Genomic DNA, 16041 nt, shown 5'->3' on the forward strand with positions numbered 1-16041 from the left:
CATCTCACAAATATAATAATGGGGCGTTTACATTTATTTCTAAAAAATGTCTTATTTAATAGATATCATAACATAACATATCATATCATTTAACAGAACAACAATTATAACATACAATATTATGTCATCATTGCTCTAAATATACTGCCATGCATAATATTTTTATAGCATTTCGGGGATGTCATGTTACACTGAAATCACACGTACACTTTGATTTATATTACAAAGATTTCTAATTAATCCATCCGAACCCCATTTAGCCATCAAACACGTTTTAACAATAAATAAATTTCCCAATTACAACATTTCCAATTTGTTACGTAAATCACATGCTAATAAAATCTATAAATAATTATACTCATACGAAACCGACATTTAATACATATAATGTCATCATCCAAAAATCTTTAATTTATTCTAGTATCAATATCCGCTCTATACATACAATATTCATCAAACAATTATGCATGCAACTCTTATTCCAATACATGTAATATAACTCTTTAGACAAATAAAATAATTACTCCTCCAATCAATACACATTTATTTGAAATATTAATACGATACAAATTGCATGATTATTACATTTTTTTTCTTGTACAACTAAAACCTACACTAATAAGTTACGTATATTGTTCTATGCATGAGAAATTAGTTAGAACAGTTTGACCTTTGTCCATTCTAAAAATTCTAGAGAATTCATATAATCAAAGTTTTGAATCAATTATACCATTCTAAAAATTAGACAGAAAATCCATTTTAATACAAAAATTTCTAAACACTAATTCGTTTAGTATGTACCCTAAACTATGTGATGGAACAGACCCAACAACTTAAATTCTGCTATTAAATTTTTGACGCACTTTCTTGTAAAATTCACATAAAATAGAATATAAACTGGAATCAGTCAAGGCCAATTGGAAATGAAAGATGACTCAAAGAACTAAAATTGTTTAGTTCTGTCAAAAAAACTAGTTACATCATCTAATTAGTCGAATTCAAGTCACAAATCAGTATTTGTGCAGAATTCTGCAAACATATCATCGTTCCAAACGACAATTAAAATTTCAAAACAAATAGCAAACGTTCATAATTAAATATGGAACTTTTATAAAATGATAATGAAGCATTTATGAAGCAAACAAGATAAAATTCACAAAAAAAAAAAACGATTTATATATATTTTGAGAAAAATATATCTACTCACCCTTTTGTTGTTGTCATCGAGAGAACAATCATAGAAAATAATCAACGCCATATAAAATCCATATCACCAAGCAATAGAAATACTTTATTTATTAATTCTTTCTTCTTCTTCTTCTTCTTCTTCTTTTCTCTTATTCTTTTGTTTTTATTTCCCTCTTTTGTTTTCTTCTTCTTTCTTTTAAATCTAAAACAAACTCAAGACATTTCCATATTTACAAATTCTCTACACATTCTTTTCAAATAAAAACTTTTCTCTCTCCACAAATTATAGACATTTTTCTTTCTCATCAAAGTCTTTTTATATTTTCTCCCATAAATTACTGAAAATTTTTCTCTCCATATTTCCTTATTAATAAAATCTCTACATATTATTTTAAAACTTAAAAACTTTTCTATTAAACCATTTTCAAACTAAACAAACTATTTTTTTTTTTTTTTTTCAAAAGTCAAACATACATATTCACTTAAATTTAATAGTCAACTTAAGACATAGTCAATAATATATTAAAATTTTGCAAAATAATTAATTTTGGACATTAATAAAAATAGAGGTGTTACATCCCATGAAGACTCTTGGAAAAACAACAACTCTCATCGTCACTGAACGCTGAAAACTTATGTTTCAACGCATCTGAATGCTAAAAAACTAAAAAACAAACAACCCCTTAGACTTTGGAATTATGTTTCTAATATGTTGGGAGACATTTGGACTTGGACTTGAACTTTTGAAGACATTTGGGTTGTAATAAATTTTCATATCTTAGACTACTTTATTATTTTGTAATTGTTGGTGCTTGTTCTTAATTCTAACCAATATGTTTATGATTGGTTTGTATTTTAGGCTACGTTTGTTTGGTTATGTATGTTTGTTAATATAGTATATAATTTAGTACTTAGTACTTAGTATTTTGTATGAATTTATGACAAGCTTATAACGTGTAATGTGAAATTTACAGGGTAGACTATGTCTGAAGTTTTTGTGGGTAAGTATGTATGTATGTTTGTTAGTTTATGACGTGTATGAATTTATGTCATGTTTATGAAGTGTAATATGAAATTTACAGGAGAGACTATGTCAAAAAAAAAATTGAGCATTTTATTAACTTTATAGTAATAGTTATTTTGAGTCTTCAAATGTTGTAAACTAATTTTCAAAAAGTGACTACTAATTTTCAAAAAGTTTGGAAGTCACTTGGGGAAAAAAATGGACCTAAGATGTCATATGAAAAAAGAATTGACTTGATTACTTGGTAATTTGTATTTTTATTTGTTGGTTAAATTGATTTGAAATTTAATTAGAATTCCATTGAATATTTATTTGTTTATAATTAATTGCTCATGTCATTTTCATATTTAAATGAACATAAAAGATGAATAAAAAACAGTTTAATTCCGGCAATATATAATTTTCCGGTGAAGATGAGGACCTTGTAAATTCCAATACATCACCCGGAATTCCGCTCGTAATTTCGGTTTTTCAATTTGTCAAAATTTCAACAATTTCATAATCGTGAACTATGGTTGTGAGAAGGCTTAAGAGTGAAGACTTACTTTTTGGATTCAGTTTTGGAAAACTTTTCTTTATTGTCAATCTCCAATTTCGGCTTTGGAGGTATTTTTCTTTTAATTCAATTTTTATCAATAATAGAGATTTAGGATTAATTGTTTCATAATATCAACTTGCTGCTCGCGAGGTCTCTTATTGCCATTGGGGAGGGGGGGCGGGCGGTGGTGGGGGGGTCACACACCCTTTATCCTCTTTCTGAGTAGAGATTATCCGTATATATTTTGGAGACTCAAAAATGAAAATGTCAAAAAAATGACAATCTGAGTATCTGACAGTTTGACACAATTTGAGAGAAAATACACGTAACACGCTGAACTCCTTGTTTATTGGATGGTATGAATGTAGTATGATACATTAACACTACCTACATTTCATTGCGGGTAACTGCCAAGATGAATTGCTATGAACTTAAGGACTTAATGGTGCAGGGGCACAGGGTATGACTATATCTATTGGACAATATTTTGTGGTTTTTATATTTTTTTGAAATTCCAACAATTTGAAAAGCCAAAAAACTGTGATGAAATCTAAATATCCAACACATCAAAAAAAAATTGGTAAAGGAAAAATTAGAACTCTTAGTTGTATCTCTGAAGTCTGAACGATTTAGTTATGTACACTGCATATGATTCTTGGTGAAATAGGCCATAGCTCCCTTCACCAAGGGAGACTTGATGTAGATCTTAGAGTAAAGGGTTAATTATTGCTTTTGCATTTGTGTATTTTAGGTTGTCGAAGTAACTTAAATAATTTGGCACTATCCTCTTTATGATTCAATTGTCTTCCAGCTAATTTATATCAATCATGTCTGGAACAGATACCACATTTGCCTTCAATTTGGATTTCTCCTACTGAAGATCATTCTTAGCTACCATATACGTGCTTTGGATTTTATACCAAGGTAACAATTGGGCGCTTCTGTAACTAATGCAACATAGTTTTAGCTCATGCATATGATCTACTTTGGCAGCTCAAGAATGGTGACATAAATGAATTTCCGTTGACGAAGATGATTTGGACAATAAAAGTTCCCTTCAAAATTAGATTATGTCTATGACAGTGTTTTCAAGGACTTGTTCCTACTCCGAGTTACTTGCATCCAAGGGATTTGTAGTGGGTAGCTCATGTTCGTTGTGCAACACTAGTGTTGATTTTCAGTACCATATCTTCTTTGAATGCCCTTTTGCACGTGCTACTTGGCTTCAACAACATCTACATGCCTTGGTAAATATTCAAGCCCAGTCTTTCTCTCAGTGTTTAATGTCATGTAGTCTCTTGTAGTTTTAAGTAGACACCAAACAAATTATTATATCATCCGGTTTGGAGCCTCTTTATGGTTTATATGGAATTGTCGAAATGAAAGTTGGTTATTTGATAGTCGTCAACCTGATAAAAGTCGTACTCTCCGTTCTATTAATGCACTTGTATCGAATGTTCTCAATTGGACTATATCTTCAATGAATCAAGTTCACTCAAGAACTCTTCTTCTAATATTTTGGAGTTTTCCAAAGCACGGATGGACAAATATAAATACAGATGGGTGGTCCCAGTGAAACTGGTTGTTTATTCCTGAAGGATGATGGTTCTTTCATTTGTGCAGGGTTTGTACTTTTCTTCTTCTTCTTCTTCTTCTTCTTCTAAGTAAGCAAATATATTGTATTAAGAGTAAAACGAAAGTGTACAAAGTACAAGGCGGACTTATAGCCTGGTAAAAATAGCGTGCAGTGTTACATGAAGTTATTCAAATCTAAAGTATGGTTGGTGAGGGACATCCCATTTGGTGATCCATGGGGGTTTAGTACTTGTTCAGTATTCTGTAATTCCACTGCATATTTGGCCACTTGATTTGCTGCAAAGTTGGCTTCCCTCTAAGTTGGAGTTAAGCTGCAATAATCAAGACCTTCCTTACATCTCTCCCATCTTTGTTGCATCCACCATGGAAGTTGTGAGCATCCAAATTCATGAATTGTGCCAATAGAGTCCGACTCTATTCATAGTCTTCTCCAAAAAAAAATTTGCACATCAAACTCCACCCCTTCAAGAATGGCTAGACATCTTTGATGGCTGAAACTATTGCTATTTGGATAGCCCTCAAGACTTAGCTTCACAACTTAGAATTGCTCCAATAGTGGTTGAAACAGACTCCAGTTCCCTATTTTATCTTCTTAATCATCCAAGTAGCCAAGTTCCATGGGAGATTAAAGAAATTGTGGAAGATATATGGAATTTGATAAGTGAGATTCTACAAACTATGATCCAGCATTGTTATCGTGAGTACAACCCTGGGGCAGATTGTCTTGCAAGAATGGTATCGACACAGGCTCAACAAACAGACTGGTTATCTTCTCATCAACTTCACAATGAAGACTATAGTTACAGGTTCTTCAAATGACAGACTATTTAAATGCTTCATTTATTCATGTGTTCAGAGAGGGTAATTGTGTTGTAGATGCTTTAGCTAAGCTTGCTACAAGTTCGGATTGTCACGATATTTTTTCTAATCCTTATCGTCTACCCAGAGATGTTAGAGGGTGTTATATGCTCGAAGGTATCGGTAAACTGAGAGTATGAGTTGATTGTGTATAATGTTTGTTTTTCATTTTATAGCGTTTATAAAGGCGTTGTTATTTGTAATGGGGTAAGGTTTGCTACGTCCGTTTTTTTTTATGATTAATAAACTGGTAGGGTTTGCCCCCTCCCCACTGGATGCTTTTGGGGGTAAAAAATTTCATAATGAAGACTACCCATTTCTTCTTTTACTCCATCTTTAATTTCTATGTAATATATATATTTAGTATGGACACTAGTGGTGTTTGTAAATACCGTTTGGTGTGATTAATAATATTAGTTTGGTTACCAAAAAAAAGGTCAAAAAGTTAAAATACGATAACTACTACATCAAAACTCACTTCAAATGTATAATTCATAGCCAAGCTGTTCAAACTTTTTTATAGTGAAGCTTGTCCGCGATCCCAAACTCTTTCTCATATACAACCTGTAATTCTTAAAACCCGATATGGATAGCCAATCACTATCTAATATTCATACAAAAAACTACTCTGCCGATACTATACAATCTTAGAAATAAACTCTAAAATGTGACATGAGATTGTGAGACTAGGCTTTCAAGCTTTAAGCCCAATGATAAATATAGGTAAGAACATAAAGCAGCATCAGCGAAAAAAAGTATAGTAGACACGCAACAAAACACGTCCAAAGGGGAAAAGTTTTGCAGAAGCTTGTAAATAGACCCATCCCGAGGCAAATAATAAGCACAACAAGCACCTCAGCTGAGAAGTCCCAATCTAAGCCTCGTGCGTAAACGATTCCTAAGAACACGGACATGCCAATAATGTTGTTCATAAAAACCGCAGCGTAAATCTGCAAAAATAACAGAAAGAAAAAGTAATTTAAATTCCCTAGGTTAATGATAATCAGTACCAAAGTTTCCATTAGTTTACCAAAAGAACATTTCAGATAGTATGAATCAAGGCCCAAAATATCGATATCGATAAATATATCGGTGTATCCAAAAACCAATATATATCGGATATATTGGATTTTTTTGGTGACCAATCCAAACTATTTAAAATATAGGAAATATCGGATATATCGGAAATATAGAAAATATATTGGAAATATCGGATTTATATTAAAAAATAGTCAAAAAGTCAATCGATATATATCATAAATATCGGATATATCAATTATATCGGTGATATAAAGTTTTATATCGGAACTTCCAATATATATCGAAAAAAAGGGTTCAATATTCGGTGGATGTATATTAGAAATATCGATATCGGTGTACCAATTTACCGAGATATATCAGCGATATTTTGGGCCTTGGTATGAATGAAGTGAGAATATAAGAAAAAAACCTGTATATATATATGTTAGAAATTAGACTAATTTTAGTTTTATCCCCCTCGCCCCCAAAGTTTCATCTATAGGCTTACCCCCAAGACCACGGCAGATCCAAGTCAACCCAAGTTGACTGTATTTTTCCCCATAAAAAGACCTCAGTGCCCTTCTTCTTTTCACAAGGAAAAACACAGTCAACTTGGATTTGCCGTGGTCTTAGGGGGTTTAAACTAGAAAACTGTAACTTTAAAGTTCAAATATTAGCGAATTTTCAAAAGAATTAGCACATCAAACTAAGTACTGAATCAGCGAAAATAACTTCTGTAATCTAGAAAAAAGTTTGGTATTGAGGAACATATATACCTCTGAAAGTGTTAAAGAAGCAGATTTTTGTTTTTTCTGCCGTATGGATGTAATGGCTGAAATCGCCCTTCTGTAGTTGACAGCTATTGGCACCATAGTATAGGAGATGAACATGGAAGGAATGTTTGCAGCACTCGAGAAGCCAACAACAGATTTTATTAGAGGTGTTGAAAATACAGCTATAATGGAAGTACCTAACAACAACAGGGATGCAGCTTTAAGGTACTTCCAAAAAATATTCTTGACAAAATGTGCATTTTGATTCTCTTGGTTGCTCAACAGATTCTGGCCAGTTCCTGTTTCCTACAGATGTAATACTGAAATTGTCACACAGAAATGTGAAGAACTTCTATACGAGATGTAGACAATGATACTTTACCTTAGAAGAATCATAACAAAGCTTCTGTCGTTGTTTAATTTTCGTATCCTTCGATTTCTTACTATCAATAAGCCATTTTGAGATTCCTTCAACAAACTCCTTCTCATGAATCTGACCGTCACCAGAAGCATCAATTTCATTCAGTACCAGTTCCACAAAATCTTCCTCCATTACAAATACAAACTGAATCCCAAGTATCAGTCTTTTAAGTTCATCAGATGTTATATTCGCATCGCCGTTCTGGTCCATTGTTTGAAATAGCCTATATTATGTAAGGGAGATTGATCAGGTCAGGTAACAATACAACATCTAGAACTTCACGACTTCTGTCAATCACAAAGCTAGACAAGAAACATACTTTTTTATACTCGGTACATCTGGTTCTCCATCATTGCTAACTAGTTTCTGAAGTAATTTGTTCTGAACAAATTTGTGCATCACATATTCCAGACCTCTGTTCTGAATATCAGGTTCGAAGACCTACACCAGTATTCCGGAACACTGTTAATCACTATCATGATAAACTATGAAGACAATGCTAAAATACAACTCAAGTTCTGTTTTTAGTGTTTTGCACGTAGAAGTGAAGTAAAACTCTGACTGTCTTAGCAGCAACATCGGCAATGGCAAGTAGAAAACCAGATAGCATTCTGCCGCTGATAGATAGAATAAGCAGCTAACCTGATCTGACATGAATCAGGAAATACTTAGATATGTTTAACTCGCACAAAGAAATGGAATACCTGATAGAAGATGAACAAACACAGGAACGTTAAGGAAACGATTAGAGCAATTAGCTGCGCTACCCGTCCCCCAGAAGATGTACCAAAGACATGAGATAACTGCACAATTATAAACGGAATTGTGGACATCGTCATGATCCTTGCGACGTAACGAGTCTCGAGGTCAGTAGTAAGCCCAGAACCTGGAAATGAAAACGAGAAATTTAATAAATTATATTTAGAGTATCTATACTAGTAATGTATATTAGTCTTTCTCTACAAGTCCAACTTTCATCGAAAATTATATAGCATACATTTGATGAAGTAAATTTTACTGAAACCACCAATATTTATGTCTTGAAAATGATCTTCAGCAAAGACAGAGAACCCCTTGGAAACACATTGTTACACATATCCAACCCTTACTGACAGCATGCTTTTAAACTAAACCAATAAGAGGGAGAATCATTTTGGTTGTCACGTTTTGAGAAAATAAAAGAAACAGGAAACACTAACCTTTATCCTTGGGTAGTTAAGGTAGTTTATGATCTAATGCTAAATTGCTAAGGCACCATGAACTTTTCAAGAAATGCAGAGTGAGTCGTTGGCCATTCTCACTATTGCAGTGATTGTCAGTAAATGTGAACTGTGAAGCATTGTGCAAAGCCCTCACTATTTATGAAATAGTTGGAGACTGATCATAGGATAATTAATAATGCGGACAACTTCACTGAAAAATTCACTCGTAAAGAAGATGATACTAATCATACTAATCTTGAATAGATTTAGGGAGCAAAAGAAGTAAACAAACCAAGAAACTTCATCGATTTTTCAGCTTTGGTATCGAATAACTTCAGAGTTACTGAAAGATCCACTCTTCCAGCAACAATACATATTCCCCATAGTAATGATAAAAGCAGAACAGTTGATCCAACAAATATGCGTACTCCACTCACCACCTGAGCTTGAGCTGTTTCTTTACTTCCAAAAACTCCAGATGCTACAAAACAACACAGAGCATAATCAGTCATTAATAATCAATTCATACATGGGAAATTACGCTGAGTGCTAAGGAAACGATAAGCCTTGGGCTAAATTCGTGACCTTGGGAGCTAATTAAAACCATAGTCTGTGACTGAAGTGAGCTATCATGTAAAAGAACACAGAAGTCGCCATAACATCCAACTAAATATTATTCTTCATAAATTAGCATCAAACTGCCCGACCTTTATTATATAGAGGTACCTTGTCTTTTAAGATGATTTTTTTTTTTGCTTTTTGATAATCTGGCGTTACTGCTGAGGTTCTGTAACACATACTACTGCCTTCTTAAAAAGGTCACTATCTTGGACCATTTATCCTTAAAATTGAGTGTTGTTACAGACAAATATAGATAATTACACTCTAAATTGGCCATGTCCAGATAGAAAAAGGATAATAATTAAGGCTATATGTCGTGATCAGTGCAACAAATCCAGTACAGTATCAGAAGATTTATATATCATGAACATCCAACTAGGTTTGGCACCCCAGGGCGTGCAACATGATTAACACAATTTCCTTGGAAATAACCTCTAGACAAACTAAATATACTAGTGTTACCAAGGGGATACTACCTGTTGGTGGAGTTCCAAGAATAAATACAAATTTCATACTGAAACAATTGAAAAAATAAAAAGTATTCCGGACAGTTCATCTGAACACTATGTATAATGTGTTGAGGATCTTAAGTACAAATATCAGTTTTTCTTAATATTTACGGAATATATGGTTAATAGGACTACTAAGATCGGAAATTAAAAGTTGAAATTGAACTCACCAAAGGCTAGGGTGGCGCCTGGAAGTGCGCCAAGGATACGGAATGCACTGGCTCCAACGATACCTGGTCCGAGTTGGCTGAGAATTATTTCACTTCCAACTGCAACATAATTGTTCCCAAGGTATAGTAGGTAGTTATACAGAAGAACAAGAAGAAGCTGTCCCCAAAGATTCTTCGCACAAGGCAAGACTCCATATAATGGTTCACAAGTCACATAAGAAGTTGTGGGATTGAGTAAGCTGTTAGGAGAATGGTTAACATGATTAAGCCCATCAGAGACCAATTCAGAAGAAATTTTTTTTTGGACAAGATCACTGGATCCCATGCCTATTACTAGGAAAAGAACCATAATGAACGAAATGAATTTCTCCATCTTCTGAGCCGCACAGGAGATAGATTTTTGGACACTGCAGTTCTATAGGACAGTGGAACTTATAAAGAAGAACATGATCATTAAATACTAGGAATTTAGAAGTTTAAGAAAGTTCGACGTCAAAGAATTATAAAATATAGCATTTCTCAAGATTCAATTCACATTAATGTAATGCCAATAAGATATATCTTGTACGTAATGAGGAGGCTGGTTGCTACATAAGAACAAAGGTATAACTATTAGTGGTTATAGAATGTGCCATTGTACGCTCCCTCTATTTTAAATTACCAAGTCGCTTTGAATTGCTGAAATTCCCAGGTAATTTCTCGTTGGTTGAAGATTCTTGACTATAATAGGTGAAACTTCAAAATTAGTAGAATATCAAGACCTCAAGTATGGTGGGGCTTGCCTTGTGTTCATACGTACCAAACAAACTTATGGATGTTTAACACTTTCTGCTTCATAAATTTTTGTAGTACTACTCCATTTTTTCTGTATTCTTTCTTTTTTGCTGAAATGTGGCTCTGTGCCTTAAGTTCTGGTCATTGATTTTGGTTGAATGGCAGTATAATCTGATAGAATTCCTACCATTAAGTGACCTGTTCACCATGACCAGGTCATCACAGCTGTCAATAGATCCAGTTTTAGTTGTAACTATATCTCAAGATTTATGCAACAACATCTCAGCTGTAATATACCTCTTATCAGTATATTTGCCCTGTAGCAGATATATTGAAGGGAAATATCATACTCTGATTGATTTTCATGATATCAGAGTTTGATTAGAAAAGGTTTCACCTTCAAATCATTCGAGGTGAAATAGAGAAGTACGGTCCCACTTGTGTTTATATCCAGCGTGTTTCGCCAACTAAGAGAAGAGAGACTTACTATAACATTAATAATTACAAATCAGACAAACAAAGTTATTCACATGTACCAAACAAATAATCTATAGATGCATGTTTATACTTGCATTTGACTCTGTTTATTCATTAATTTTAGTACGTAGTAGTTCCTTCTTAACCAGTGTGATTATAGGATTTATAGCCCACTTCTGCACTTCATTGGAAAATATAGAAAAATTAGTATTCTAAACCGCGGTCTTTATGGTTGTACGTGTTATGTTTGTTACGTTTCTCTTGTCAGAGACCAAATGCAAATATAAAATACGGTCTTTTTTCAAGAAAAGACTATGCTGTGCTTGTTCGATTTGCAAAGTTGGAAACTTTCCTGGACAAATTTTAACTCAAAGATGACTCTACGAATTGCATGAAATGTCAGTTCAGCCAGCAGAATTCACAAAAAGATATGCAAATATATTGAAGGTAGCAAGGCTTAGTGTGCTTCGATCTTCTATGTTAGGATTTTGGTGGTGGAACCACTCCTCAAGTCCTTGACTGGCGAGGAGGCTTACCAACACAGATCTTCACATCTGTATAAATAATCTTACTGCAAGATTGATTCTTCGAAAAGGGATCCGGTTTTTCCTACATATCCAAGCTGTTCCTACAATCCTTATGAAACAATATGTAATATACCATTTCACACTACAAAGCAAATTACTAATTAGTATTCATTAACAGGAGCGGTCATAAATTTGTCTGTCCAATACAACTACAGAAATAAATACGTGTACAAAATAAATATACATCAAAAGAATGCAGTGCGACATTATACACAACTTGGCCAGTTGGCCTGGGGGTTAAGTAACAAACAGACCAGGCATGAAGCAACAAGAGAACAAGACATCTCGAGATATTTTGATCATTATACAACACTTAACAGGATTGTTGCTCCCTCACCTTTTCTCATTCTTCATTCTCTGTCGACTAACTTCGCTCAAATTACAATTTCACGTCTCAAGCCCATCCATACATATAGGTAAGGACATAGACCAGCATCAGAGAAAACGGGTATAACAGATAAGCAATAAAACAAGACCAAAGTGGAAAGGTATTGCAGAAGCTCGTAAATAGACCCATGACAATGCAAACAATAAGAACAACGATCACTTCAGCTGAGAAATTCCATGTCAAACCTCGGGCATAAATGATTCCTAAGAATATGGATACGCCGATAATGTGGTTCATAAAAACTGCTGTGTAAATCTGCAGAAACAATTAATAAATATATCAAGAAATTAAAGAACAAACATATCTTATATTCATTTTATCTTAAATAAAGTCACTTTATTTTCTGCAATAGTGAATTGTTTGATTTGAGGAACATACCTCAGAAAGTGTTAAAGAAGCAGATTGTTTTATCCGCTCCTGGATTAATGTAATGGCTGTACGTGCAGTTCTGTAGTTAACAGCTAGCGGCACCAAGGTAAAAGAGATGAAGATAGAAGGAACATTCGCAGCGCTTGAGAAGCCAACAACTGCTACTATTAGAGGTCTTGAAAGTAGAGCTAGAATACAAATCCCTATCAACAATAGTGATGCAGCTTCAATGCATGACCAAAATAAATTATCGACCGCTTTTACACTGTCAGTTTTTTCAGTCTCTTGGTTCATCAACAAGGGTTGTTCTTCCCCTGCTTCCTGCATATGTAATGATGAAAGTGTCATCACCACATACAAAATTGAAAGACTTCTACATAACATGTATACTATGACGTAATTTACCTCAGAAGAGTCATTCTGAAGGTGCCACTGGCGACGAATTTTCTTACTACTTGATTTCCTACTGTCAGAGAGCCATTTTGAGATACCTCTAACAAACTCCTCCTCATCAACATGACCATCGCCAGAAAAATTAATTTTATTGAACACCATCTCTGCAAAGTTTTCCGTATTCACTCCTTCTTCCTGAAATTGGATCCCTAGCATCAAACCTTTCAGTTCAGCAGCTGTCACATACTTATCGTTATTCTGGTCGAACTTTTTAAACATACTGCAAGATGTAGGGAAGACTTGTTAGGGACAGCAGACTATACAAGTTCATAATATGTAACCAAGCCAAGAAACTGACTCTCTTATAATTGCTAGATTAGGTTCTCCATCAACAGTAAGGAATTTCTTTAAGAAATTGTTGTCAACAAACTTATGCATCATATATTCAAGTCTTCTGTTCTGAATCCATGGTTGAAAGACCTGCACCAATATTAAGAAATTCTTGTTACCAATTGTTAGTATCATATGGTCATATGGTACACGAGAATAACGCTAAATTACAATTTCCTGTTTGATTGATGTTCTATAAGTGGATCAAAGTGCGAAAAACATTAGTGAAACAATTTAGAATGCGAACTAATCAGACTTTACCATCGGAATGCTCCCAATATATGCTTAGATATTTTCTATTTCAGTGGTATTAAATAAATAAAGGAGCGGTCCAGCTAACCACTTTACGCTATAGTATGTACGTAGTTTGTACTCTTTATGACAGGAATCAGGAAAACTTAGAACTGTTTGGTGCCCATGAATAAAAATGAATACCTGATAGACGCAGTATATACATAGGAATGACAAGGAAACTACGAGAGCAATTAAAGTTGCTACAGAGTGACCAGAAGATGAACCCAGGACGTGTGGTAACTCGGCAATTATAAATGGGATGGTTGACAAAAGCATGATCCTTGCGGTATAACGAGTTTCAGGATCAGTAGTAACGCCAGAGCCTGAAAAGTTAAGGAATTTCAACATTACCAACTTTAACTTAATATGTGAGACACAGAACAAATCCTAATCAAATTAATCGCATATTGCTAGGATCATTATGTACATTTCTCTTGATGCTGCTGAACATTATTTCCAAAGAGTGCTACTGAAAAATAATTGATAATATCTCAAGTATAGTATCAACTAATCTTTGAACTATAATAAGACAAGTTTTTAACGTTTTTGAATATATTCAGGAAAGGAGACAAATGTACGAACCAATAAAGTCTAATGGTTTTGCAGCTTTGTCCAATGAACTGAGCTCCTTTGAGATATCAACCTTGCCAACAACAACACATGTTCCCCAAAGTAATGTTAGCAGCAGCACAGTTGATCCAGCAAGTGCAGCCACTCCACTCACTACCAGAGCTTGAGCCGTTTCTGTACTTCCTGAAATTCCAGATGCTGAGACACAAAGAAGTAACTAAGTCAGTTATTGATTAATTTATTCTGGAAATGGACACTGATCCCTGATCCTGATCAAACTAGAGTAGCCTAGGCCACCTTCCGAAGCAACAATTTGGTTCGGTCAAATATGTCAACACTGTGAGTAGATTCGAACCTAAATGATTTTTGCAGACCATATATATAAAGTTATGAAAAAAAAAAAAAAAAAATTTCAGAATAAACTGAAGAAGGAAGGATAAAATACACGTTTGCACAGTTAAGAAACTTTAAGTTACCCATAGGACCAACTTTATCAATGCAAAGAGCTGGATGCACGGACAATGAGTTGAAGATAGTAACTATAGAGATATAACAATTGTGTTCAAACACCAATTCATCGAAAAATATCAAAGAAAAAAAGTTGTATCGGAATGAAATCTTACCAAGAACTATGGTGGCCCCAGGAAGTGCGCCAAGGATATGGAAAGCACTTGCTCCAAAAATACCTGGTCCAAGAATCCTGAAAAGAAGTTCGCTGCCACTTGTAATATATGTGTCGCCAAGGTATAGCAGGAACTCATATACAACAATGAGGAATAGCTCTCCCCAAAGATTTGGTGCACAAGGCAAGAATCCATAATAAGGTTCACAAGTCACAGGTGTAGTTATGGGGTTGAGTGAGAGGTAAGGGGTTTGATCAACATGAGTGCTGAGGCCATCAGAAACCAATTCAGAAGTAGAGTTTGTATTGATAAAACGACTAGACCCTATGTCCAGTACTAAGAAGAGAACCAAAATGAAAAATGAGAGTTTCTCCATATCTCAAAAGTCAGAAATAAGACAATGTATGTGCAGGTTTATAGTTGTGAGGATTATTTATAATGATGACAGTACCTAAGAGGAAACACTTGATGAAATAAAGAAAAGTTCAATTTGGGTTGCTATGGGAAAAAAGAGAATGTTCAACTTCGAAGAGTTCCAACAGCAGAAGTAACATTTGATCTAGAGTATTGTAATACTAGTTAGCAGGCCAATTACAACAAAACAAAATTGAGCTTTTAGAATCACAAATGGCAAAATCATGGATAGTTGACTTGTATAAGAGTTCATTTTAATATTGTAACGTGCAGTGTACAAAATTGGCCTGGGCTTGTACATATCAAATACACGTATATTCTACTTGGAAGTTTCGTATTTTAATAACAGACAAAATGACATGGATACAATTCTTAAGACCTTGTCACAGCTGGGCATGAAGATGGCTTTCCATAATATCTACTATTTTCACCTTGATAACGCGTTTATATTTTCGACACGTGCATTATATGAAATCTATAACATGCGGTGGAAAAATAAATCAAGAAACAATCCAAATGATCGCGACACGAGGATTTTTTCTAAGCGTGGTACTAAATAAATTCGAGTAAATGATAGAAGTTTACAAAGCTTTCAGTAATACTTGTAGACTAGTAGAAGTTGTAATCTGAAAATCTGCTCTTTTTCAGGCATCCATGCGTCTTTCATGCAAAATGTTGCCAGTCATAATAGCCCTTTCATTCTCCCCATTTTTGCAGCAAGAATTTTTGCAGCAAGAAGATCAATAATGTTCTCTTTCAATAAGTGTTAACTATGATACCACCCAAATTATCGCACCAGATGTTAACTGATTCGAATTGGTATTTAACTCATTGGGCGTTTG

At 34.2% G+C, this 16041-nt stretch overlaps 2 protein-coding genes across 2 annotated transcripts; both read right to left on the reverse strand.

The window, feature by feature from the left end:
- Positions 1 to 5664: 5664 nt before the first annotated feature.
- LOC147476820 (sodium/calcium exchanger NCL1-like) lies at positions 5665 to 10854 on the reverse strand. Its single transcript, XM_086584216.1, has 7 exons — positions 9921 to 10854; positions 8913 to 9101; positions 8123 to 8304; positions 7738 to 7859; positions 7380 to 7641; positions 7001 to 7303; positions 5665 to 6154 (listed from the first exon to the last, which is right to left on the reverse strand). The coding sequence occupies exons 1-7, from the start codon at positions 10291 to 10293 to the stop codon at positions 5906 to 5908; spliced, it is 1680 nt and encodes a 559-aa protein (XP_086440342.1). The 5' UTR covers positions 10294 to 10854; the 3' UTR covers positions 5665 to 5905.
- A 998-nt stretch (positions 10855 to 11852) lies between these two features.
- LOC147476821 (sodium/calcium exchanger NCL2-like) lies at positions 11853 to 15262 on the reverse strand. The gene is made up of 7 exons (XM_086584315.1): positions 14786 to 15262; positions 14175 to 14360; positions 13734 to 13915; positions 13267 to 13388; positions 12921 to 13188; positions 12525 to 12836; positions 11853 to 12401 (listed from the first exon to the last, which is right to left on the reverse strand). The coding sequence occupies exons 1-7, from the start codon at positions 15159 to 15161 to the stop codon at positions 12153 to 12155; spliced, it is 1695 nt and encodes a 564-aa protein (XP_086440441.1). The 5' UTR covers positions 15162 to 15262; the 3' UTR covers positions 11853 to 12152.
- Between the last annotated feature and the right edge of the window lie 779 nt (positions 15263 to 16041).

Source organism: Coptis chinensis, chromosome 9 (assembly GCF_015680905.1).
Source record: "Coptis chinensis isolate HL-2020 chromosome 9, ASM1568090v1, whole genome shotgun sequence".
Lineage (NCBI taxonomy): Eukaryota > Viridiplantae > Streptophyta > Magnoliopsida > Ranunculales > Ranunculaceae > Coptis > Coptis chinensis.